Genomic DNA, 26,354 nt, shown 5'->3' on the forward strand with positions numbered 1-26,354 from the left:
CATCCCACTTACACCCTGAGCCCCCACACCACGAGTCTCCCCCTTACCTCTGCCTCCTCATCGCCCACCAGCTACCCCCATCTCTGCCCCCCTCCGTATCCCCCTCAGTCCCCTCACACCCCCAACCTCTACCGTACCCGCCCTCCTCTCCGCAGCCCCCCCCACCTCCGCCGCCTCGCCCCTCACCTGCGGCCCCACCGCCCCCCGGCCCCGCTTCCCCCGCCACCACCGACCTGGCAGCCCCCGCTCCGCCGCCGCCCGCCGCCCCGCCGGGGCCCCCCGCGCCGGGTCCCGGCCGCATCGCCATCTTCCCGCTCCGGCCCCGGCTGTCAGCTGAGCGGCGGCGGCTTCCGGGGCCGGGCCCAGACACGGCCCGCCCACGGCCCGGCCCCACGGCCCCGCTGAGCCGGCCCGGCCCCACGGCCCCTCAGTCCCACGGCGCCGGCCCTGCCCCACGGCCCCTGTCCCGCTGCCTCACGGCCCGGCCCGGCCACGCGGCCCTTCAATCCCGCCACCACACGGCCCCTCAGCGAGGGGGCCAAGGCGGGAAAATGCAGGCGGGCAGCGGGGGCCTGAAAGGTGGAGAGGGGCCCTGCCATCTCCTCAAGGAAGGCTTTTAAAAATCGAGGCTGGATACCGTTAAAAGCTTCAGGCACTAAAACAAACCTCTCCCGTGAAAAAGTGCCGAAAAAAGCGCCAAGGGGACAGGGAAATACAGCAAGCCCTGCTAGGGGGACTGCAAATATTACTTTTTTACCTGGTAATTTTGCCAAAAACCTCTCAGAAGTATTATAAAATAAGCGCTGCTGCTGAGGCGCGGTGTGAGGAAGGAGGCCGGTACAGGGACATGCAGAAGCAGCACCTCTCTCTCGACGAGGCCAGGCACAGCTTGGACAAAGCGTGGAAGTTCTAGAGTTGTCCCTTACCCACAGAAAAGGGGCACTGGGGTGGGACAGCATCACAGCCCTTCACGGGGGAGTAAATCCCGAGAAAAGCCACTGCTTCAACAGCCGATTGGTGTCAGAAACATAAAAATCAAGCCCAGCCTAAGAGAAAAAGCTAAATTAAATGTAAACTCTCATTTTAAAACTATATTCCTCAGAACTGTGGCACTGCCTCTCAGAATTAGAATTGCACCCTGCAATGAGACAAGGATGCTCACAATCCACAGCCGTTTTTCCCACCACAACTATTAGAATAAGCACATCTACTCTCTGTGTTAGCAGTACCTTTAAAGGTGAATATTGGCAATGCCTCCCTCAAACTGTTACACATATTCCACCTTGTATCTACCATCAATCTCACAGCAGACAACTTGGTATTTATCAGAATATACAACTTCATCTTTATTAAAATATCCAGGTAAATTTGTTCATAGATGTCAAAATGAAGACATTATTTCCTATATAACCCAAATAGAAGATGCAATTCTGCCAACAGAAGAATTCCACTTCGGTCTAGCTCAGGAATAAGCAAAACAGGACGCAGACAGTCGTCAGCAGTTTCTCACCAAACATCACCGTTGTCAGCTGGGCAGAGCAGTTACCAGTGCTCAGCTGCACACGACCGACAGACCTGGGATCCATTTCCAAACTGTATCAAGTATGGCAAAGCAAGAGGAAAATCCTGCACAGGAACGCTTGCTTAAAGAAGGATTAGACTTGCAAAGGAGAAGTTGTTCCTGCATTACCAGAATTCTAACACAACCCCAGTGAACTGAGGACACACTTAGCAGAATAGGAGGTAGAAAATGTGTGGAGCCTGACCTCTTTTGCCTAACAGACTAAGGAATAATGCTGCAGACTTATTTCAAAGCTGCATAGAGAGGCAGGTCTCTATTACAATCTTTTATGACCTTGTTTATTCTGCTTTAAGGCTTAAATATGAAACGGTAACAAAATTACTGGAGTTTACAGACAGAAAGTATTAGTTATTTCAAAATGACTTTACATAAGAAAAAAAACATGAGGAGCAAGGCTTTACGTTCACATGCAATACAAGTAGGTTTGGTGGGGTTTTTTCAGTGTCCAGAGAAACCCGACAGCTGCGTTTACCAAGCCTGACACTAAGCTTTGTTTGGTTTCTGCCACTGAATCTTCTGGAAGTCTGACAAACATACTAGGGCAATCTGAACACAGAACTGACGGTACTTCCAAGGTGTAATACAGAACTGCGTGAGAGTAACACAAACAGATGCTATTTTTGAACTATTCAGAAACACAAGGCATTTACTGCAAGAGCACACTCTTCAGCTTCTGCAAGAAGCATTCAGGAACCTTCTACTGGTATTTCCTCAGTAGAGACTTTCTTATTTATAAAACATCCAGCCTCACCCAGAAGGAAACACAAGGAATGTTTGTCTCCCTTCACCATCGCTGCTATCTCCATTTGGACACAGGTGTCAGCCCCAGCTCATGAGTAGTCTATCATTCAGCTTTTTGAAACACTCTGCAATTTACTGCCATTTTTATCTTCTTTCTTTTTTTCCTTATTTTCCTTTGTAGTTTTCCTACAAGAAACACATTGGAGACCAAAACTCCTGAATCATATATGAAGCATACAGCAATTACACAGACATAGGTGTTGTTTTATACCCTATCAGTGCAGCTGAACGTAAATCCTTCAGTAGCAACACTCCAAAGCATAGGGTGAGGGTGTTATGATCCCGCAAGCTCTAGCCATTACAACTTAAGATCTGCTTCTCTTATTAATACTCCATGTGTTAAAATCAAAGCCAGCCCTTTGCTAGAAGAGCTGCAGATAGGTTCTGTGAAATGGAGAGCTTGTCTGAAGTCTGGCTTTAAGGCCAGTAGTTTAAACTGAGCTTGCTATCACCTGATACATGGCACCATGTAAGGCAAACTGATGGCATTAAATCCAATGTCCACTAGACAGATATTAACATTAAAATTTCACTATCACTAAAATCATTAAGACTGGGTGGTCCATCCAAGTAAGTTATCAGTTCTTTTGGAGGCAGCCTGATGGGCCTTTTCTGGACAAACAGCATCTCTTACCTCCTCCTGAGAAAAACCTACTTACGTTTTTCTTTTGGCTTTTTTTAAGAAACACTGTGGGGTGGTACAAATGGATTCTCTTGCCAATGGTTTCTTAATGAACTTCTTCTTTTGTTTGCTGAGAATGACATTTAGTGAAGAATTAAATTATTTCTAAGGGCAAAAATTAATATCCAAAGCAAATAAAACAGGTAATGAAAATCTTTACTGGATGTTAGGGATTTATGGGTCTGAGTATGTTTTCAGTGTTGTTTATGTCAAGGTTAGTTCAGCCACATTGTCTCCCAAGATATTAAAACAAATTTCATACATAAGTCTAATCATATATATATATATATATATAAAGGATTTCTAGTTTTAGAAACTGTTAGAAAGTTAAGAAAAAGCATGAAAATAAGCACTAATTAAAAACCTATTTATCTATATGTATACACCCCACACCAATTTTTCTAAAGGCAACACAAAAGAATAAAGGACTTCCCTTCATTTATCAAAAGCCCAACTCATGAGGATGGGCCTAGCAAGTCTAAAGCAGATTTCAGGGAACTCACAGAAAAATAGTTAAGTCCAGCAAAACCATTAAGTCAAGAATTCTGTTTCCATTTTTGTCTGGGTAAAAAACTGCCACCCCCACCCTGTCTAAAATTCCTTTTGCAGCTAAACTGAAATTACATTGTAAACAACTAGATCTTTTGTAAACCTCAGACCCCTACAGAACCACTCATGCAGGCTTTTAAAATGGAAAACAAACTGGTAATCTATCAGATGAACATACCTTTGCAGTCTGGGAAGGTGTTTTATGTAATCTGGCACAGGACAGCCAGCTCGCTGAATAACATTGGCTATACTGGAAAGGAGAAGAGAGAAGAGATCAATTCTGGCAGCGAGTGCTGGGACAAGAGATATGCATCTGCAGAAAACAGCAATACTGGACCACTGGCTGTTTTGTTATTGGTTTTTGGGGTTCTGTTGTGATTTTTTTAAAGCAAGAAATAAAGACACAAAAGTGAGTTCAAAGTAAGGTGAGGAAGAAACAAAAAGTCATAAAAGGCTTAAATGAAACTAAGAATTCCGTGCGGATAAACAAATTGAAACTCTAGGTGAGTACAGTCTTCAAGGAGATGAAGAAAAAGCAGTAAGGCAAAACAGAGTCCTACCAAGTTATTCCGGACACAAAGAAGTTAAAGAACTGGATTAGAAACCCTAGAGCACAGCATGAGGCAGTCATGCCTTCTACACGACTAATGACTTGGGAAAACCAGAACAAGAGCAAAGTTAATTGTAAAGACTGTTTAAGCTGCCCTTTAGCAAGGTTCAAGTCAGAATAACAGAGTTTCACTGAAACGTGCTACCAAGTAAATCATCGCATTGTGATTACTGACACCTGAAAAGAAGAGAAAGGATGCTAGTTTCTCTCTGGCTGCACCAGTGAAAAGTTTCAAAAAGAAACCTTAAAATTCAATACTGGGCCTACAAGGTGTGTGGTACCAGTCACACCCACGCAGTTCAGCAGTACACTGTACAAAACAAAAAAATTTTTTTTTTTTGCTATATCATGCTTCCAATTTACCTCCGTAATAAAGGTTTATCATCTTCTGTAAAGAATGTGACTGCTTTTCCCGTGTGCCCTGCTCTTCCAGTACGACCTGTCAAACACAAATTTTGCAGGGAAGAGATTTTACTTTATCTCCCTTTATTTTTTCCTTTTCACAGCCCCAGCCTTCTGATGTGTGTTCAAATTAAGTATACTAAGCCGCCAATTCTTAAAGAGTGTTGCTATTGAATGAAAGCACAGGTATGTCTCTGAAGCATCTAAATATTAAAGGTTCATAGACTGCAGTTTTACTGAAAATTGAGCCCAGATATAAACTGGATGAAGCAATGTAGAAGCTGGTGCTGCAGCAACAGAGTAGGCTTTGTTTCAGGATTTTTTTGTTCATGCACAACAGCATCTACATCAAAGATCTAGGAAGTAAGAAAAAGGACATAATTTGTGAACACTCACTCACCTATCCTGTGAATGTATTCCACCGCACTTGTTGGCAAATCATAATTAATGACCATATTCACTCCTTTGAAGTCAATCCCTCTAGCTAGTAAGGCTGAGCAGATAAGCACCCAGATCTTCCCAGCTCTGAAACTCTGTACTATATTATCTCTCTAGGAAAAGGAAAGAAACATGCTTGAAAACAGCCTAATTAACAATCTGAGAAAGGAGGCGAACTTGTTTCCTGAAAATTGTCACGATGTTAATAAAGCTAAACCTCTTAACAAAAACCTGCATTAATTTGCTGTCAGTTACCTGAAGTTACATTCCAACATTCTTGCTTTTACCTTTCTTGAAAGGAAATTACACCCTCCTACCTGCTGCTGTGTTTTGTCCGCATGGATGACATCCACATTGATGCCTTCGTAAATAAGTTCATGAAAAAGTTCTTTAGCCCTCTCAATAGACTGTACAAAAACAAGGACTGGAGGAGCAAAACCCTGCAAAAGAATAAGCTTCTGTAAGGTTCAGGCCCTCTTCCTACCATTATTGGTTGCAGTCACTGAGCTACCAAAGAGACTTAACCAGCTCCAGTATTTACATCTCAGAGGATGTTTTCTTGTTGGTTTTTTTACTTTTTTTTTTTTTTTTTTACTAGCCAAATCTTTCGGAGTCAGAACTAAGCAAGTTCATCTTCATTGCCTTTGATGGAATGGTTCCTGACTTAAGCATCAGGCTGCATTTTAATGCACTGATTTCCATCTCCCACCACCAACAATGTGAAGAACCTATTCACACTGCCAAATAAAATTAAACAGACTGCTAACACAAACTGCTCCTAAGCAAAGCTCAAATATATAACCAAGAATGTGGAACACTCCATTTTCACAGGTAGGGTAGTTACTCTTCCTCTTGCATAGCAGATTTGGACAATGGTTTAATCTGTGTCACAGAGAAGTCTCTGACCTAGGAAACTGCGAGTCCCTGACAGAACACACAGCTCAGTTCAGCAGTAAGCAGAACGTACTCAGTCTCTCCAAAATACCTTTTTAACAAGGTCTCGCATTGCTGTTAGTTTTCCTGTCTCAGATCCAACAAACACCAGCTCTTGTTCTACTGTTTCCGCTGCAGAGTTTCTGAAACCAGAAATCCAAGAGAAGCATGCTACCATTTGTGGTTTTTTATAAAAAGCATAAAATATTACCTGGCGAATGAGAAATACTCCACAAACTTACTTCACAAGTACACACTCCTAATATTAATGATCATTTGATGATAAAGTAACAGGCAAAAAACCCCAACACTTTCCCCAATATGTGAGAAAGATCTATATGCCTACACACATTTTTTCCAGAGACAAACAACCTGCAATACTAACACCAACAACAGACATTACACCAAGCAGACTGATGATTTAAGGAAAACAATTAATTTGCCCATGAAAGGAAAAATACAAGTGAGTCACAATACAACTGCACACCTACCTTGCTCCAACGGACACCAGAACAACACTGTCAAGGCTGAGTTTACACCATTCCTCTACATCATGTGCAAAGGTTGCGCTGAACAAGGCTCTTCTCACCAGGTGGGACGTGCATGCCAGGAAGATGGAGGCTAGCTGGTCTCGGAACCCCGACTTTCCATCTTCAAACAGTTTGTCTGACTCATCCACCACCAGCCACTCCACACTAGGAACAGAGATGTTTTCTTTTCAGTAAGAGACACTTGCGGAAAACGCAGAAGTTTAACAGACCATTCACAGATGCAAGGCCTAAGCACACATCCGCTTTTCAGTGGCAAAGCTAGTAGCAAAGCCAGATTTGATAGGCTTTCAGTACCTGGTCAAGTCTATTGCTGGAGGATCTTGTTTCAGCAAATAAATGAGTCTGTTTGGAGTAGTGACTAGTATGTCTATAGAAAGGGAAAAAGAAAAAAAGAAAAAGCAAAACATCGAAAAAGACCAAAAAAAATAAGCTGGACTCACGGAGACCTGAGAAACACAAGTTCCAATCCAATTAGCCAGAAGTACAATTTAACAAGGTCCACTCTCAGGCTCACTTCCTATTTCTTCCATGCCAGCTACTGTTTTTAGTGTTGAGCAATAGATTGCACATCTTGAGAGGTATTAACCAACCTCTTTAAAACCACACAGGCCAGAAAAGAAAGGTCAGTGACATTTTTTAAATTTTTAGAAGCACTTCAGCAGTTTAAACAATTACCAAATTTTTTAGAAGACTTGGGCCCAAATTTCTTTGCTGCTTCAGCTGCCTTGTGGATCATATGTATCCTGAAGCCTGTCCCCTCGGCCAACTTCACCAGCTCCCGATGTGTCTGAAAAGGTAGCAACAGAGATTAAATTCTCAAACTGAGCCGATTAGCTTTTCTAACCAGAAAAAACTGCAGATAATCCTGAAGATACAGCTTCAAACACCACCCCAATTTCAGTGTTAAGAGAAAGCTGTCTAGTTTTCTTAGCATAATAAAATCCATCTTTCTAACGTATTATTCACCAGAAAGTCCTCACAGGTCTGACTACCATATTTTGACTCTAATGATGTAGCTCCCATAAGCCTCCTCTCCCATTTGACTAAAAACAGAACTCTGCCCAGAGTTGTATTTTTTTTATTTCAGTTTAGTAACAAAGCTTCAGTATTAAGTTACTCATTGAAATTCTGTGTTTGGGACAAACAGATAAATCTCCTGTAGCAATCTCCAATATGAAAGCAGGTATTAAGAGTGCCCAAGCACTGGGCAGTTTTAAAATATGGTCAAAGAATCCTGAGTCTCTAACCTAATCATTTAGATTAGACTGAGATAGTAGATACATAGCTATTTCATAGAAGACAAGACTTAAAAGAAATGTTTAAATTAGTTTTTTCTGATATCTGATGGTCATAAAAGAAAAAAAAATAATCACTGATTCAGAGTGAAAACTCTGAAGTACATCAACATGACAGACTGTTTCCCTTCAACACACACCTGGCTAGCAAGTTCTCGGGTAGGCGATATGATCAGAGCTCTGAATCCTTTGTTCCGAGGTTGTTTCAGATGTGTTAAAAGAGGAATACAGAATGCCAGTGTTTTTCCAGACCCAGTAGGAGCTGAAGCTAGAAGTTCCCGACCCTGTAAGAAAAACAAGGGCATTATTTTACTATGAAAAACACCCAAAACAAACAACAAAAAAAAAATCACATTTACGTAAATATTAATGCTACAAACTAACCCAAAATACATTAGTAGAAGCAGAGATCAAGAGTATTGTAATGGGTCAGTTCTGAACTGTGATGCAGTTGATGTACCTCTAAAGCTGTGCAACTAACCACTGCCATGACCCTGAAGGAAGACTGCTCTCCAAATTTTGCCACACTCCCTATAATAAAACGCAGTACCAGAAAACTTACATGAAGCATGACGGGAATAGCCTGCATCTGGATTGGTGTTGGGACACGGTAGCCAGCAGCTTGGATATTCTCCATGATTTTAGGGTGGACTTTATATTCTTTCTGAAGCTGATCAAATGTTGCAATCGGGTCAGGAAGATCTGTTCCCTGAACATTAATCTTGTGTTGATTTCTGAAGCGGTTTATCTAAAAGGCAAAAGACAAACGACAAACTCTTTCTTTCTTCAACAGCATAAAGCCAAACATGTATGGATTCATCTTCTGATTATTTGCCCCATATTCAGTCACTCTCCTCCTAAGAGAAATTACCACACGTGAACCTCAATTTTCAGACAAAATACCCATAGAAACCAAGTAACCTGTCGCTACATTAGAATTCCATGGTCCCACCTTTTCTCTTCTCAAGCGTTCCAGCTTCTCTGCAGTAGGTTTTCTGTCTTTTGCAACTTCGAATTTTGCTTCCAAAGAGGACATCCACTTTATTCCATTACTTTCTGACAACTCTGGTATTGATGTTGCTTCTGGAAGTTTAAAAAAAAATTGCAATTTCCATTAGTAAAATCCAGGCAAAAAGTATTTAATAAAAAGGACATGTCAAAGCCTTTTTTTTCTCTCATTCTCGCTAAAGTTAATGAAAACTCCAGAAGGCTGGCAACCACACCTCCATGCCTTCATGCTCAATCTTGGCCCAATTATTGTATCAGCTCAGACACAGGCCAGCCAAAGAACTCTTTAGCCTCTTTTTTTTTCTGGTAAAATTACCTACAAAACCCGCAGATTTAAAGAACTGAAACAAAAAAGCATTAACTTTATAAGCTATTCTGCCAGGGACGCATGTACATATACATACACGCATACCTCGTGCCTTTTTCTTTTTTCTTTTCCCTCCACCGCTTTCCGCAGCTCTTTTTCTCTTTCCTGCCATCTCTCCATAATTTTTCCCGGCTTCATCCTGCGGCTGTTCTCCACTCTTTACCTCCTCTTCAGCCCCTGTGAGCCCCCAGCTCTCCACGACAGACCCCAGAGAGGCTCCCTCCTTGCGCCCGAAGAAGTCGAGGCTCTCCAAAGAGACGCTGCAGCCGCTCCCCTTTATCACCTGGGGCAGAGAGCAGGGAAAACGGTGAGCCGCCCCGGCCAGGCCCAGCGCCCCCCCGGGCCGCTGCCACAGGGCTGCAGGCAGGCCCGGGGCCCCGCCGCGAGGAAGGAGCGGGCCCGGGAGCCAGCATCGCGCCGGGAGGGGACCCGGGCCCGTCCCAGCCTCCCCCCGGCGGCGCCGCACCCCGAATCTCCGCGCATCGAGCCCGAAGCGCCGCACGTCAAAGCGGGCACCGGCACCCAACCGCCGAAACAGCTCCTGCGCCTCCATGCCGCCGCACGCCCGGCGCTCCCCGCGGCGCCCCGGAAGTAGCGAGTACTTCCGGGAGCGCGGAGGCGGGGCCGAGCAGGTGCCTGGCTGGGTACCATAGCGACCGGGCCGCGGGGTGTCATGGCGCCGTACTGCCATGGCAACGCGCCGTTAGGCTCCGCTCCGCTCCAGGCCGCACCAAGGCCCGGGGCACCGGGAGAGGCCACCCCGAGGGCGGCGGGCGCTGATCCCTTCCCCGCTGCGGGCCGGCCCCAGCCCCGGGGGTCCCGGGCCAGTTGCAGCATCTCAGTTCTGCGGTACCGCGGGCTGGAAGGGGCCGGACCGGAGGGACCACAGCAGGGCAGTGGTTGGTGATGCCCAGTTTCCTTTTTTTAAACAAAAGTGAATCATCTGCATGAGGTCTAAGCAAATCAGAAATATCAAATCCGGCATATAAGTCATAAAACTGTTCTACATCTTTATAGGCCGATTGCAGTGTTGTGTCCCTTTGTGTATTCCTGATGGCAAGTTAATTGTCCTGACTGCTTTAGCTACTTTTAAGGAACGGCTCAGCTGAATAAGAGGACAGCTGAATAGGAGGACAAAAGCTTTTGTGGGAAGTTTTTGTTCGGACATGTCTGGGCTTTGGTGATTTACAGTATCATTAGCTAGTCTCAAAGGACTGACCTTTCTTCTATCCATCACGGTGTCGGGCAAGTCAAGATTATCAGCTCCGCTGGGCACAACCACTGTGCCTCTTGGAGATGTAAACTTAGGTCCTAGATATTTCTGAGGAAGCAAAACAGTGGCTTACTGGCACTTTTCATTGCCTGGATCATCCCTTGGTTTATATTCTCTCTGTGGATCAATGGGGAAGTCCCTGTGTGATGTGCAACAAGTGGCTCTGCCTTTCACTGTGAAAGTGGAGGAATGTTCTCTCTTGGTTTGATTCAAACCCATTTTGTTAAAAAATACTTAGGGCTCAATCCTGCACTACCTCCTGATTTTAAGACTCACATCAACAACATTTCAGCGTGTGTTTGAGGTGACACAGGTTAACAGTCCCAGCGACACCTGAATTAAAGTCAGGAATGTGCCCAGTTAACTTGTTTAATCCTTGATTTCCACTGATACAATCCGGCCTCACAACAGTGCTTGGAGAAAAAAACGCTAGAGGCAATGGCAGGAGCAACCCAGCAACTGGCTCAGCTGCTCAGGGCAATCTAGAAACTTTGCATAGATTACGATCAGAATTTATTTAATTCATGTATTTATTCATTATGATAAACTGTGAGACCCAATGGTACAGGTAAGTCTCCTAGTACTCTGTATCAGATCAAACAACACAGATATTTTTCCTGGTGTTCTTGAAGTAAAACAAACAGAAATCCAATTAAGCAACAACAGCATTACAAAAACTATTTTATGTAATAAAAGTCTCAAGGGCTAAATGTCTACATTGCCAAAATCCAACAGCTCTGAGAGATACAGGCAATGGCTGTTCCTCCTGTAATGTTCACTACTTTAATTACAAACTCTGAGATGAAAAATTGCATAAATGCGATCCTCCCCACAGCCCCTATCTGCCTGATTTATAGCACTTTTTCTTTGCCAGCCTTTTGACTTTCCAGTAGACAGGTGGAAGCAGCCACAGAGACCTGGGTGGGTGCAGAGCACCACGACACTGACACTTCCCTTGCTTGTGTCCCCGATGGTGTATTTACAGCAAATAAAGCCAATGCAGGAGAGAAACTCAACGCCGTGTCCTTCAGGCCGTTCCCGGGCTGAGGCTCTCACTTTTCTGCTGGAAGTGACTAATGGTTGCTGCGAGAGGACGCGGAAGAATGTGGAGGCATTTGTGTAACAAAGAACTATAAATCATCTCCAATATCCATCACTCACCAAGAGATGCTGTCAGCAGATTCAGGAGTGAGGAAATGGGAAATATTCTTTCCATCAGTTGACTGGGAAATCCTTTTGTGTAAGGAGTAAGGAGCTCTGCTTCCAAAGCGGCAGCACTGGGTGCCAGGCAGGCAGAAAGCCATGCTCTGGGAGTGAGGGATCCTCTGGCAGGAGCAGTCCCCAGCTGTACACTCCCGTCTTCCAGCCTTCCAGCACGTGCGGCCCCAGAGGCTGTGTCGCCTTTACTGAAGTTGATCCACCCTGGAGCAGTCTCGGAGGGGTCAGCGCCGGGACTCAGGCTGCGAGGGGTCATGTCGTGTGTCGGGGGTGAAAGGGAGAAGTCAGTGAAATACAAAAATGGAGCAACTGAAGTTAATGCAAAGCAAAACTGCTCTTGTCACGGCACTGGGCTTATCTTTCCTTCCCCGGTGCTGCTCTATCAATTACTCAGTGCTAATTGCCAAGTCAGCGCTGACACCAGATGACCAGCGAGGCCTTTGCAGGGTGCACGTGGTGTGGGAGCACAGGCCGTTCAGCTCAGCCGAGCCACGGACACAGTGATTAATGCCCCAACAGCCTGATGTAACCTGGGCAATTATTAGCAGGGCTTGCCAGGATGGATCTTGATTCCACAAAAGTCAGCTCAAAACTACACCTGACCTCCAAAACTGATCCCTTAACTGGATCGACTAGAGCTGATTTTACTCTTTTTCTGTGTTGCTCCTTCTTTGCTGAGCAAGGCAACCTAAAGCCTCCCAGAGAAGGACCCCTCCCAGGTGCATGCTGCAGAAACCCTACAAGGCAAAGGATGACTTGCTTTGGTCCCTATAATTGATCCAAACCAGTAAAATAAAGCACAGTGCCTCCTACCAGGGAGTTCTCACTCTGACTGCACCACAGCAAACAAGAGACAGCCACCTGCACCAGCTAAGGGGGCATCAACACCCCTCCAGCCACAGCCATGCCCAGGTGGGGTGAACAGCTTTTAATGGACCAACCCTGGTCTTTATATTAACCCCCCTGCACGTGCTTCTATGTACCGGGGAACACCATGTTTCTGACATGCCAGGGCTGGCATAAAATTATAGCTGAGGAGGATAAACGCCAGTCTGTTTTGCCTGGAGTTGCTGGCAGGATGCCCACGGACTGGACTGGGACACAGGGGAGAGCCCAGGCTGCATGGTTTCCCCCTTTCATTTGTTATTCTTGCAGACAGTCCTGGGATGGCAGCTGGTACAGGTGATTAATAGCAGGGTACACTCCTGACCCCGGAGCAGTGCCCCCCATCCCACAGGTATGCTCAGGGGGCCTCTCTGAGGGTGCAGGAGTAGCCTAGGTGAGATGCGTTGGTCAGATCATTGGGCCATGCCCAGCAAGTAGCACTGAAATAAACCCCCTGAAGATTGCAAAGCAAATCTGGTGGGCAAGTTTATTTCCTCACGTGCAGAGTCAGGTCAGAGGTGCTTACCTGTAGCCACGGGCTCCCCTCCCAAAGAAAGCCAGCTAAGGCCAGTATCTTTTGTGCATTTGTTTAGCAGGTGTAAGGCAGGAATTACAGGACAGCGCTTGTCAGTGGAACTTTTGCATATCTGCTCCCCACATCCCGCTACCCTACTACATTATCATCACTAATATGCACATAACAGTCAATTAGCCTAGCTGAGTGCACTCATGACCTCTGATCCCTGCTGTGTCCCCCAATCCATTAACAGGCCCTCATCCTTTAGCTCTCAGTATGAATTGATGTAGCATCCATTCTCTTTCGGCAAAGAAACATGCTTCCTCATTCATCTGTCTATTTCCACTTTCTGTTCCTTTGTCCTCCCCTTCTGTTCCCTGTGTTGCTAACCTGGTCACAACTTCTTGACCCCACGTCCTTGTCCCTCCCAAGGGTGTCGTAATCCCAGCCGCTACCAAAAAACTTTTACTTTTTTTTCCTTTACCCACATCTTATTTAGCGAAAATGGTTTCCAGCAGTGTGGGAGCTTTGATCCCCTATTCAAGAAATCCTGGCAATGTTTTTTAAAGACTTTCTTTCTAAGGCAAATGAATTCTTCATAAAGAGGGAAATGGTGTGCTGGTTGGTCTCTGTTCATCTGAGGAAGACAAATGATCTGTTTTATTACTTGAAAAGCATAACAGTTGTGTGTGTAGATTTGTGATTTATCTGTAATTAAGAATCCATTTGAGCAGCATATTAAATACAGAGACGAGGATTAATTTTGCTGACTAGAAAAGTAAAATCAAAGTTCCTTGAGTTAGAAGATAAAGTATCTGGGGTTCAGGTTTTGTGTGGCTCTAGATTAGACATATACTGCAATCGGACAACTCTTCAGTCACAGCTGAGTTTTTTGACTTTTAGGCTTTATCCCTGGGTCAGAGAAATAAAGTCCAGAGGGTCAGAGACCTCTCCCCCCCAATGCTGGTGCTCCTGCAGCACTCCCACTGCTGGCTCTGCTGAGCCCTTTGTGGCAGCACATACCACTCCTTTGCCCTAGTGCTGCTGCAGGACCTGTCAGCCTTCCACCATCTGCAGCAGGGGTAAATTAACCTTTGGGATTAAACGAAGGTGCACCCTGCAAGTGCTGAGGGGAGCCAGGCTCCTTGTGCTGGCTGAGTGCCGAGCCCCAGAGCCTCCCACGGGGCTCTGCCCCTGGGAATGGTGACTCTGAGCTCTTATTTGCTGTTAACCTGTCTGCACTGAGGAGTAGCTAGCCTAGCTCCCCAGCCTGTGGCTCTGTCTTTTCATGTCAGATGTTTAACCCGACCGCGTGCAGTCAAACCAGACTCCTTCCACAAAGCATCTGTTCTTTGTCCCCAGAGGACCCAGGGGTGGTGTCTTGCCCATCTCACTTGTGTGGGAGATCTTGTAACACTCGCAGTGACAAGCAAGAGTTAGTTACAGGCAAACGAGCGACTTGAGCATCTGCGTGCAAAGGACCTTTGCAGGGTAAATGGTGTGGAGCAGCACAGGAGATCTGCTGGCCAGACTCTGCTGCGCGGGTGTGCAGGGCCGAAGGGATGGACCTGCTGGTCCTTGCAGCTGGAGAGGCAGCCCGGGTTGCTCCACCGTGGGATGCAGAGCGTTGTGCTTATTGGCCTGTCATGATAGTAGGGTGATGGGACATCAAGGCTCCCTGAGATCTTTGCAGGCTGGTGAGCCCCCAGATTTGCAGGTCCCTTGGCTGTTGCGGGGAGGCCAGTGCAGGGCAGCATGGCATGAGGTGTGGAGGTCACAGCACCCAGCACTGTGGGAGCAATCAGGGATGCACTGGAGCAGGCAGAGAGCGAGGTTTTCTCTGGCTGCCGAGAGCATTTTAAGGTGCTGGGCAGCATCATGCTGGTCTAGGAAAGTAAAGCGTTTCAATGCTGTTCTCTGCTGCTGGTGGTCTTTATGACTCACATCTCTCCCTTCATCAAACCTTTTCACAGAATTGAGAAGACCTCCAGCAAACGCATCATGGAAACCCCATGCCAGCAGGAAATGGGATCAACATACACTGCCTGAAGCTGCCACCTGCCTGGTGCAAGGACTCCTCCAGCTCCATATACTTGCTCCCATGGCCAGACTGCAGCACAGCGGGGAGCTGGCAATGTCTGCAAACAGCCCGGCCTCCCAACGCAAGCACTTTCTGCATTCCTCTCTGTGTACTCCTCAAACTCCGCCACCAGCCCAACCAAATCCTCTCAAAGGCTTCAAAGGGCAGAGTGTGTTTGCTGGCCACGGGGGACTGACAATGCTTTCCCTTTTGACCCGTCACACAGGAAGGCAGCACTGGGACTGTGCGGCAACGGTGTGCGGGGGGCAGGCTGCACTGGTGGGGAACACAGCCCCAGCAGAGCCAAGGCTCTGCACAGCCCCACACCGCTGCTGGTTTTCCTGCCGAAACTTCCAGCAGATCTGGCCGTCTGGCTGGACTGGCAGAACAAGTCTAGAAAGACCGCGCGTTTAGAGCCGGGTGCTGTTGTGCAACTACATGTTATGTTTACATGCGCACCAAACAACATTTTTAAAGTTGCTGAAATAGCTTGTCTGTATTTTGGTATCCCTGGAGAGGCTGTTGCCTTCACAGCCAGCAGGACATCTGCTTCTCAGCGGGGATGACGTGGGACTTCCTTAGCAATCCGTACACTTGGTGCCAGCTGGTATGAGCTGGACTGGCCGCAGCAGGGCCAGAGCCCAGCCAGCACTGGAGCACTGGGGATGGCAGCTGAGCCTCAACACTGCTCCAGCCTCGACACTCGACAGCCTCCAGACAGCTCTGGCAACGAGGTCTGCACCACCACCTGTCATGCACAATAAGTGCCAAGGAACCCTGCTCCCCAGGGACAGCTGCAGCTCCATGCTGAGGGCTGGTGCTCTGATAAAGCCCTATTGCCATTCTGGGGCAGGCGATGAGGGCGGCACTAACCTGATTTTGACCCAGTGACTTCCCTGGCAGCATCACTGGTGCTGCAGCACAAACAGAAGTCAGCTGGGGCACGGGATTTACCCATCCAGGCGGGTGTCTCCATGCTGCGCTCTCCTCTGGAGGTAAAGGGGAGGTCATGCTCCTGCCCAGCCCTCCCACATCCCACCTCCACACTTCTCCAGGCTTCCCTGTGCTCTTCCCCAGCCCCGCAGCCTGCACATCCTGGTCAGGGAAGGAATGCCAAAACACTGAGCTTTGGGTAATACCTCCCTGGAGAGAGCAGGTCCTCGCATCGCGGAGAGCCACAACAGCCCCAACCCCGAGTGTTATCCCCTGGCCTTGGGAACGCTGAGATTTGGGGAATTTTTCCTTTGCACCCATAACTGCACTTCAAATTAAATGCAGCAGCGTCCCTGCACTCTGCCATGAAGGAAACTGCAGTTTGTTGTGAACATGAAGAGTGATCAATAAAGCCTCGTGGCAGCCTGTGGATCCTCATTGAGCAATGAATTCCCTGTGAACAGCTCTGAACTGGAAAATAATCACTCAGCCCTGTAAAACCGTATTGGTCATAAATGAACTTTGTTATGTTTCTGCTAGTTTCTTTGTTGAATAACGACTGCATCATGGACAAACACAATGTGCCCAACAGCAACAGGAGAAGAAGTCTTCCAGCAGCCTCATTTGACATTACATGGTATTTTCCCACAACTTAATGAGGCAGTCAGGGCACCTGTGGGAGCAAACACCCCACCCAGTGCTGCTCCAGTGCAAGGTGAGATCTGGGCAGGGACAGCCTCAGCCCCAGCCCCAGGGCAGCTGCTGCAGAGGCTGCTCAGGGAAGCAGTTTTGGATGGTATTTCCCTGGGCAGAAAGGTTTCCTCAGCCAGAAGCTAAATCCAAACCCGGGGAACCTTTCTCCTCATGAAAGCGTTGGTATGTGCAACACCCACAGCATGCTCTAGCAACCTGCCATGCTTTCTACCTTCCCATCTCCTGCTAACCAGGGGTGGGTGACAGCACACAACAAGCTGTTTGGCAACTTCATAATTTCACATCTCTTGGGTAAATACCATCTGTTCTTAATCACTTGCTCTATTCATATTACTGACTGTATCCTGCCTGCTTTATCACACAGGTTTTGTTCCGTTGTAGTCACCTTCTCCATCTGTGTCTTTGTTTGGATGTGTCCTGCACTTTTTTCCCCAGTTTTCTTTTGGCTTGTTCCCCCCCTTCCCTCACCAGGCCCCTCTCTGGTGGGAATGCCCCTCAGAGTCTCCTTTCCTCAAGGTTTTCATTTACCCTCTCCACCAGGCTTCCTGGAGAGCAGCACTGATATGGGACCACTTACCAAAGGATGCTTTACACACAGTTTTCACACCCCAAACCCCATACCTCTCAGCCTGTGTCTGTCTTAAAGCTGGTGCAGAAATTAAGCTTCAAAAGGTAGAGCATCAGCTTGGTTGCAGCAGGTCACATAGTGCCTGTTTTTCTCTCCAGCTTCCCACTGGATTGCTCATTCCTCTGCAGGACCAATTCAACCTCATGCTGGATATGCATCAGCTGGGGAAAGCTTAGCCTATTTAGCCTCGTAAGCCACTCACAGAGCAAAACAGTTGGCTTAAGTAGAAGAATCCAAATCATTTCCATCCTGACCAGTGGGAATGCAATAGTCAGGAGCAGAATTTGAAAAGGGCTCAGCCTGGTGCTCAGGTGTGTTTGAAAAGGACTTGCTGAGCAGGAAGGCGCAAAGGGCATTTTGGAACAAAACCTGCTGCTTTTCTTTCCAGCTTTTGCTAAAGGAGAGCATCACTTCTGACTCTGCATGAAAGGGCCAAGCAGTCTTCATGCCTCCCATTCTCTTCCAGCTTTGCAACTCCACTTTTTGTCTGTGCATTTGAAAATTCACAGAAACAAAACAACCTCATGGGAAGGTTTTTGTCAGGGTGTCCTGCTTCAGCTATAAAGGTGAGCACCTCACTGCTGCTCTGAAAGCCTTTCCCACAGCAGCCCATGCTTAACTTATGGGGAAAAAAAAAAAGGTACCAAACCAGGCATTTTTGAAGGTGGTTAGAACTACAGCCCCACACTGCATCTTCAGAAGGGCCACCCCTTCCTACTGATGTGCTCTGAGTCACTCAGGTATGTTAGCTCTTCGCAATCAAAGATCTTCAAAAGCTTTGTAGGGACTGCGGCACGCCCTCCCACCTCCGCCTCATACTTTACTGATCCACAGGCTCAATATCCAAAACGGGTGGGTTTGGCTTTGTCTGGCACTCAGCTCCTAATTGGTTTGCTTAACACTCGGCTGCTAAAGTTAGCAGAGGATGAGGAATGAACTGTACCCGACTGCCAGCAACATCGTTAGTGCATCATTAGGAGGATGAGAACACAGGTCTCCCGACCTTCTACAGCCTCTTGTTATTTTTTGCTGATACCTGGGGCTTTGTATGAAACACGTGATATTCAGGCAGGTAGAAATCTAGATCAGCATTGCAAGGGACAGCAGGAAGGACATGTCACTGCCACCAACCTGCGTCCCTGCTGGACTGATGTCTGCCAAACCACAGCAGATGATGACTGTGGAATTTACAGACCACACACCAGCAATGAGTCAGAAGAAATGGTATTTAATTATGGTATACATTAAATTAAATGTCATTCTGAATATTGGTCTCCAATTTACGATGACTTATTCACCGTAGGGCAGCTCCTATTAGTCCTTGCAAGGGTTAGGGTCCCACTGCGCTAGGCATTGTACAAAAACACAGCAAAAGAGCCTTTCTTGCCCCAAAGAAAGCATCTAGTGTTTTCCTTTTTAGCAGTGGTCATCCGTCCCTGGGCACCTCTACTCCTCTCCACCTCTCTAAATCACTCTCAGAAGTTGGCACATGCTGCAAAATTCAAGAAAAAATTGCACAACTGGGGATCATTAGATCCCTTTGCAAAGGGGAGCGGGTACGGAGGAGCTTTTGTCTCACGGAAGCAGAAGCGATGCCTTTGACAGGTTCTGCAGCTTTGGGAGGTAGGACTTGGGCACCTAAAGCCCTCGTGGCTCTGGGGGGTGTGGAGCCCAGTGTCCTCAGTGGGTGCGAAGCTGGGGTGTGCCTTCACCGCTCATTCACAAGCTGGAGATCTTGCTGTGAAGGTTTTCCTCCAAGAGCTGCTGCCAGGTGAGACAAAGCAGGCAGCCAGTGGGGACCGCGGACTGGCGTGTCCACATCACAGCCCAGGGCCCGCATCTCCAGCTGCAGCTCAGAGTAGACACCACAAGCATGAGAGCACCAGCACCGTGTGTTTATTGGTAAGGGTGGAGCCAACCAGACTCATCAGGAACCTGCTAATGGTGGAAAATAAGCCATCTGTACTGGCCATTTACTGGGCAGGAGACAAGGCAGTAACTGGGTACCCAGTCCCTTCTGCACCCCATGGAGGGAAGAAAAGTGAGACAGTCTCTCAACCTCATTTGAGGGAGATCTCAACAGAATTTCTTGCAGCCTCATTCACCTCTGTAGCAGCGAATGCCACAGGCTCACCTTGAAAACTGTCGATGCTGATGCATCCCACCGGTCTGGATGCATTCACCAGGCTCCCGAGTGCTTCCCCACCCCACCACTGTCAGAGTCCCCAAAAGCAGAAGAGTCTTTTGAGATCTCCATAGCTGTCCCCACACGGATCGGCCAGATCCTGCCAGGGCTCCACTCGGCTCGCCCCATGCCCTTCCTTCACATGAGATGTCACCGCACAGAGGACATACGTCTCCCTGTCCTCCTGCAGAGCAGAGACTGGTGCTACCTGACTGGCATCCTGCCTAGGCCCGGGTCATTGAATTAACTCATTTAAAGGAAGAAGAGAAATACAAAACCAAAACCATCCTTAGCTCTGACCTTTAACAAAAAAAAAAGGTGTGGGGGGAGAAGAAAGAGAAGAGATTAGGGAACAATATATACAGATGGGGGAATTGCACTTAATTACAGTAGTTTACATCCATTGGACAAAATTTACTTCTTTTTATATAAATCTCTATGTATAGGAGTGGGGAAGGGTGAGGATGGAGCAGACTGTACCTATATTTACAGATTAATTGGCTCAGTTCAACAGCACATGCAATTCCTCCTTCCAAATGCCAAGTAACAGACCCAAGTCCCTCTCAGTCCGTCGGGTGAAGGAGCATAACTTAAATATTATCCATCTTCCCCTTCTGCCGGTTCCCAGTACAGCTGTTCCTAGTTCCTCGTGAGAGACAACAGCCTCTTGGAAGGCAAATACTTAAGAAAAAAATCCCCAAGACACATCTTGGAAATACTGTGCGGAGGGAAGGAGAGGCACGGTCCCGGGTGGGCACCCCGCGGATCCGGGCTCGTCCCGGCGACAGGGAGTCTCGAGCTTCTGGCTCCGTTTCGGGTTGATGGGCTCCTCGCTGCGGCGTTGGGCTTCGCTCTGGCGACTCCCCGGGCTCAGCGCGCGGGTCACCGGCGGGATGTTGTGGAAAAATAAGATCCCGTTGCTATGTGCAAAAGCAGCGAGGTGTGGAGCATCACCAGGCTTGCAGGGGACACTGGGGAGGGAGAGAGCAGCACGGTGATTGGCAGGCAGGCAGGGGGTGAAGGCAGCACCACGGCGGGGGTCTCTGGGGGCATTGCAAAGCATCTGGAGGCATCACCTCCTGTGCCACCCTGGGACCTTGGTGGTGCCGCACAAGCCCTGCTTGGCCCCGAGCCCTCCCCAGTGACCCCCCGAGGGGGAGGCAGTGGGAAAATACTTTCTGAGCCAGATATTGCCACCCCCTCCCAAAAATAATAATAAGAAGAAAAGGGCCGGTTTGTGCCCAGGCTGTTGCAGAGATTGTGCCACACAGCTCAGCACTGCTGCCAAGATCAGCCAGGCGTGAGGCTGAGCGCAGCAGCCTGTGCTTGGGTGGGAGTGGGGCTGGGGGCCATGCTCATGGCTGTCCCCCAGCACTGCTCTCACCTCTGGGGAAGGAGCTGAGCAGCCCCTGCCACTGCATCCTCCCACCGCAGCAGCCCCTTCTCCATCCCGGGGGGGGGGGGGGTCCCCCACCCAGGGTCCCCCCAGCCACCGGTGGGGTGGGGGGCCAGGAGCTGGGGGTGACCTTGTGGGCTGGAGCGCACAGCAAACATCGTAATGCAGAGATAGGGAGACGCCAGGAGCCTCCCGTGACATGTCATTAGGGACGGGCCGCGACTATCAGGTGTTTGCTAACGTAATAAAAATGGTGGCTTGGCCTCAAGCGTTGTCAAAGGAACCAGGAGGTATTTGCCCCTTCCAGGTCTAAATAACAACATCTGATAAGCAATCTGTAGCACTGGGCTGAGGGGAGAGCTGGGGGGGATAGGGGACATCCCACTGGCCTCGGTCCCTGCCGGCAGGACCAGGAGCAGCCGGGCTCTGCCACGGAGCGCGTCTGCGGGGGCTGGCATGGGGGCTGTGGGTGCAGAATTGCCCCTGGGCTGTGCAGGAGAAATGCCTCTCCTCTTGCAAAGAGGGAGTTGCTCAGGGAGCAGCAGCGTGACCCCCCCAGATTTGGGGTTTCATGTGGGCTGTGCGTACCCTGGGATTATCCATGCACTCCCCCCTGCAGCAGCCAGCTCTCACCCAGCAAACTGTGCCCTGAAAACTGCAGCTCCCCTGGGGATCCAAGTGGCCCCCCGGCCACCTCGGAGGAGCCTGTTGCCACCGGGCACCCTTGTGCCTGGCAGCGCCCGCCTTATGCCAAGGCAAAGCGTGGAGGAGCCAAGGGATGGCTCCCGTTAGCCCCAGTCACGGGCAGAAACCCAAATCACAAAAAAAGATTGAGCCATTTGAGCTGTCTGTGGGGTGAACAGCATTTGGGGGGCACCCGCGCTGCCTCTGCAGCACTTTGTTTGCCCCTTGCCGCTAACAGAATGGGTGATCACAGAAAAAAAATCAACGTTCAAAGGTAAATTTTTCCAGCTTTAACTTGAACGTTGAATGGTTGGTAGGGAAAGGGGCTGCAGGGGCTGGGAAGCTGCGCTGGGGGGACATGACCCCAGTGCCCATCCTGGACCCATGCAGAGGGACAGGGGCCAGATCCTGCCCTGGGCACTTGCAGGACCAGCCCGTGCTTGTTTGTCACGTACCGGGGGCTAACGGGGTGGGTGTGTGCCCCCTCGGCACTTTGCACCCACTCACCGCAGCAACCACGGGGACCCATTTCCATCACCCCCATCCCACCTCCCCCGCCCTGAGCCACAAGACCTCCTCCCCCTTTAATTAAAGTGCAAAAGCTTGATGGAGGGAGAAAACCAAGGGAGCCCCCACCACCCCAGGCAGTGCTGCGTCAAGGAAGGCTGCTCGTGGCGCCCGGCCGGGCAGCGGGAATGAGCGGGCACCATCCCCCTGGCAGGACATTTCCTGTGTGCCCAGGGCTCCTTCCCGCCAGCCCAGCATCAAAGGCAGCCCATGGCGGAGAGCGCAGTCAATCGGGGCCGTTCGGGCCGAGCGCACACCAGATGGGCCGATAGAGCTGTGCGGAGGAAATGGTGCTCCCGAGGCGCGGCCGTGCCTCGCTGCCCCCCGCGCCCCCAGCAGCAGGCGCAGATAAACCTGCACGTCGAGCACTACAAAGCGCGGGAGCCCGAGCCGAGCCAGCAGCGGTGCTCATCAGCCCTTCCCGGGCACCCCAACCCCCCAGGCAGCCCCTCTCCCAGCTTCTCCCCGTTGCAGCCCCAGCCCCCTCCTTCACCCCTCGCCGGGCATCCACGGGGGCTGCCTCAGCGATCCCACGCCGTATTTACTCTGTGGTTGCTGCAGACATTTTTTCCCTCTCCCCTGTCAAACCTCGGTAAGAAAGTTTATCTGAATGCAAGTTCAAGGCTCTCTCTTATTTATCTAGCGATCAATAAGGGCCACATATTTCCCACAGTCCCCAGAGCTGGCTTTTAAAAAGGGACTATTGTCTGAGTAAGGCCTCACACACCTGACGTGTACCAGGATAAGTCCGGCTTTACACCTGCGCCGGCACCGGGCAGATGATAAAGGTTTACGGGCTGGGGTAAGTCGAGGCACATCGGAGCCCAGCTCCTCTGCTCAACTCCAAACAGGGTGGATTCACCCTGGACACAGAAGCAGCAGAACCCACGTGGTCCCAACCTTCTCAGCCCAATTTGTACCCCTGAAGGATGCTCCCACTCTGACGAAGTTGCCCCAGGGATGAGCATGCCCTGGCTGGTACCCCCAGGCATTAGACAAGTCCTCACTGTCCAGCATAGTCGCAAATCCCAAATCCCCATCGCATCACCTGCGAGCAGTTGTTTGGAGCCCACAAAGGGGCTGGTATGGGGTTCCTGGTGCCAGAGGGCTCATTGCCAGCTGCCCAGGGAGGTGCAGCCCAGGCAGCAGGGCAGGGTCTCTGCTACACCCTCCTCTGGCCCCATCTCTAGGGGGGAAACAGCCCCCGCTCCACCCCCCACACCCCCACCTGCACACCCTCGCCAGCGTCCACATAGCCATTACCTGCTTACTGGAAGACATATTGGTCAGCGTGCTGATGCTGCTGGTATCCGTCACCACCATTGCTGAGGGGAAGCGGGAGGTATGGGAATACTGGGGAGGCTCCTGTTTGTGTGCATACACTGCGGAGAGGAGGGAGACAAGCAGCTGTCACGGAAAAGCCCCCACAGCCCTCGCAGCAGGGCAGAGCAGCCAAGCACTGTGACGGCCAGTTGCAGGGGTGCTGCATGGGAACGAGCAGTGTGGAGACACGGATGAGATAAAATGAGCCATGGAAAGAAACCACCGCCTGCCTCTAAGCCACCTCCTTCTTGGGTAGCAGCTCGCCCAGGGAAATCAGAGGGGCTGAAGGGCTGTGGCTGGAGCAGACACTGGAGCTCTGCAACCCCTCTGCAGCTGAGCCCAGCGCTGGAGCAGGGCCAGGGTGATGGATGAGCCCGAGGGGCCACGCCAGGTCCCTTCAAGGCACAGCGGAGAAGCGGCTGCTTTGCAGGGAGTGCAACAGGCCTGGCCACCTCCTTTGGCAAAGCAGGTGTTTTAGCAGTAAGAACATGGAAGGAAAAATAAAGTTTGTACAGGATGCAGGCAGGGGGCTGCATCCCACCCGCAGGGCAGCAGTGGAGCGGTACCGGAGGTGCAGTACAGTAGATGGCACAGGGGGAGGAGAGGCTGTGGCGGGATGTGGCCACCCCACGCCACCATGCATCCCACTCACAGCTCCGCACCGGCTGGTACTTGCGGGAGAGAGGCAGCAGCCAAGGGCACAAGCTCGGGCATGGGAGAGCAGGAAGAGAGCACAAGCTTATTTTCCATCTAAACTCTGGGCCCTTCCCTTTGCAGCTACCACCCCGACCCTTACTGTGCGAGTTCTGCAGCTGGGTCACGGTGGCCATAAAAGGCTGCTGTGTCATATGGCTGGGTGACTGCTGCATCAGCGGCTGCTGGTGTGGGCTGTGGAGCTGCTGGGAGAACTGGACCGGCTGCAGAGCTGCCAAGCTGCCAGCCACGCTGTTGATAACGGGTACACTCTGCGCCTGCGAGGTGTTCAGACCTGGAAGGAGGGGGATGGCAGAACAGGGATGTCAGCACCAGTATGAGCAGGCAGGGCATCCCCCTCCCCATCACAGGACGAGGGGTCCACATGGGGTGCGGAGGGGAGCTTGGGGCACGCTTACTTGGTGCGATGGCCATGACTCCTGAGAGTGGCGTCATGATGAGGTTCTGGGACTGCTGCGGGTTGTGGTGTGACAAGCTGTGGATGTTGGTCAGGGTGCTCACCGGGGGCAGCCCGCCCCCTGAAACGGAGATCTGCTGAGGAGCAAGGCAGGGCAGCCACCATCAGAGACAGAGTCGAGGGGGGTGCTCCCTGCCCCCTCCCCTGCTGCCCACCCACCTACTTCAGTGGGGAGATTGTGGGGGGATCAGCAAAGGCCACCCTTCCAATAGGCAAGAGGGTTGCAGCCTCCCCGGGGCACAAAGCATTCAGCGCACACAGCTCCCACCGCCCCAGGGCTGCGGACCCCGGCTGGGACCCCTGAACACCTTGTTAATAAATAGTGAAGCAGCAGCGAAGGACTCTGCTGGCACCAGCTTCCAGCTCCCTGGGAGCATGATGCTGGGACATGGCACATCCTGAGCCTTTGCCATTTCATCCCCCAAGGCCAAGCTCCTGCCCTCAGGGACAGCTGCCGACTCTCAACACTCATTAACTTCTAACTGTCCTGGCTGTAGGGGAAAGTGGGAATATATAAACTTGGGAAGGTAAGGAAAAAAGATGGAAAGTAAATAAAAAGGGCCTCATGGTGATGCTCTTAGTCACCACTTTTGCAGACGGGTGGGATACTGGTGAGATGGCGTGGGCGCACTCAGCCAGAGCCAGCTCCTGGGATTCCAGTTGGTGTTTAGGGATCAGACACACAAAGGCACTTGGAGCATGCCAAGAGGACTGAAGCTGGTCCCCAGCACAAACAGGGGGGCAGGTGCCTTATTTCTTTAATTGCTGCACGTTCTCCTAGTCCCTCTCATCAGACAGCAACCTCGATCCCAATTCAGAGCCATCCTTTGGCTCTTCGTGTGACATTTCTGGTCACCAATCCCAGCACCTTGTTTATTTTGCACATGTGAGTTGGAGATAGCCCTGCTGCAATTGAAACAAATCCATCAATAAATTCCAAAGCCCGGGAGTGACTCATATTTCCTGATCCGGTATTTTCCACTTTCAAAGTCTCTTCAAGGCCAGGTTACACCACACTTGGCTGCACAAGTCAAACAGCTCATGGTGAGCACACGCTGCTCGCCTGCAGCCAGGCTCCTTTCACAGGGCGTTTAGACCCAAAGCACCGTGCCTAAAATCACCTCTGGAGACTGCGTGACTGGAAAAGGCCCTCCAGACACTGGACCCTCGTGGGAGACCCTCTGGCACTGCCACGACTAAAGGCAACACTGCAGCGTGAAAGAGTGAAGTACCAAAGCTTTCTGCAGCCTCAGTAACGCTCATCCCTGAAAAAAACGATTGCCTTCAGATGCAGCAACTGCCTTGGCAGTTTTGGTTTCGTGTAGGGTACTACAGGCACATGTTTACTTACTAGAAACCACAGCCTACAGCATATTTTTATTAAATCGCTTGCAAGCACTAGCTAGCCCTGCTTAAAGATCAGAGATAAGCTAGCAGAGCCCCACGTTGCTGAGGACCTGAGCGGTCCCCGATGGTGCTGTGCAATGTCTGCGCAGTAGGGATAATCCAGCAGGGCTTTTGCTGCCGCACACCAGCTTCCCAGTTTGCTTTTCCCAGTTTAA

The 26,354-nt window shown here is 49.8% G+C and overlaps 3 protein-coding genes across 13 annotated transcripts in view; all 3 read right to left on the minus strand.

Moving 5' to 3' along the window:
* Positions 1-412, minus strand: part of SYNRG (synergin gamma) — a 43,539-nt gene extending 43,127 nt beyond the window's left edge. For 3 of the 5 annotated variants that reach the window (XM_080399488.1, XM_080399486.1, XM_080399483.1), the window contains exon 1: positions 234-411. In XM_080399488.1, the coding sequence (XP_080255614.1) occupies positions 234-307 (74 nt within the window). In that variant the 5' untranslated portion in view covers positions 308-411. Of the gene's footprint in view, positions 1-233 lie in introns of all 5 variants that reach the window. The other 2 variants (XM_080399484.1, XM_080399487.1) reach the window with 2 other exon arrangements.
* Positions 413-1,319: 907 nt separating this feature from the next.
* DDX52 (DExD-box helicase 52) lies at positions 1,320-9,924 on the minus strand. Its single transcript, XM_080399601.1, has 15 exons — positions 9,685-9,924; positions 9,264-9,501; positions 8,796-8,926; positions 8,406-8,591; positions 7,984-8,127; positions 7,224-7,335; positions 6,843-6,915; positions 6,489-6,692; positions 6,050-6,140; positions 5,382-5,504; positions 5,027-5,177; positions 4,588-4,663; positions 3,793-3,864; positions 3,043-3,135; positions 1,320-2,509 (listed from the first exon to the last, which is right to left on the minus strand). The coding sequence occupies exons 1-15, from the start codon at positions 9,907-9,909 to the stop codon at positions 2,431-2,433; spliced, it is 1,998 nt and encodes a 665-aa protein (XP_080255727.1). The 5' UTR covers positions 9,910-9,924; the 3' UTR covers positions 1,320-2,430.
* Positions 9,925-10,027: 103 nt separating this feature from the next.
* The window catches only part of HNF1B (HNF1 homeobox B), a 33,912-nt gene continuing 17,585 nt past the window's right edge, over positions 10,028-26,354 (minus strand). For 2 of the 7 annotated variants that reach the window (XM_080399540.1, XM_080399539.1), the window contains exons 6-9: positions 24,734-24,866; positions 24,418-24,609; positions 23,562-23,680; positions 10,028-20,622 (exon numbers count right to left, since the gene is read on the minus strand). In XM_080399540.1, coding sequence (XP_080255666.1) covers positions 20,602-20,622; positions 23,562-23,680; positions 24,418-24,609; positions 24,734-24,866 — 465 coding nt within the window. In that variant the 3' untranslated portion in view covers positions 10,028-20,601. Of the gene's footprint in view, positions 24,610-24,733; positions 24,870-26,354 lie in introns of all 7 variants that reach the window. The other 5 variants (XM_080399537.1, XM_080399534.1, XM_080399538.1 and 2 more) reach the window with 4 other exon arrangements.

The sequence above is a fragment of the Falco punctatus genome (genome assembly GCF_963210335.1).
Source record: "Falco punctatus genome assembly, chromosome: 1".
In the NCBI taxonomy this organism is placed as follows: domain Eukaryota; kingdom Metazoa; phylum Chordata; class Aves; order Falconiformes; family Falconidae; genus Falco; species Falco punctatus.

Excerpts from the sequence above, each read along its gene's own strand:
- DDX52 (XM_080399601.1), bottom strand. The coding sequence starts at position 9,909 with ATGGCAGTACGGCGCCATGACACCCCGCGGCCCGGTCGCTATGGTACC. Across the intron at positions 9,502-9,684 it reads TCGATGCGCGGAGATTCGGG|GTGATAAAGGGGAGCGGCTG; the intron begins GTGCGGCGCCGC and ends TCTCTGCCCCAG. Across the intron at positions 6,916-7,223 it reads CAAGTCTTCTAAAAAATTTG|ACATACTAGTCACTACTCCA; the intron begins GTAATTGTTTAA and ends CCCTTTCTATAG.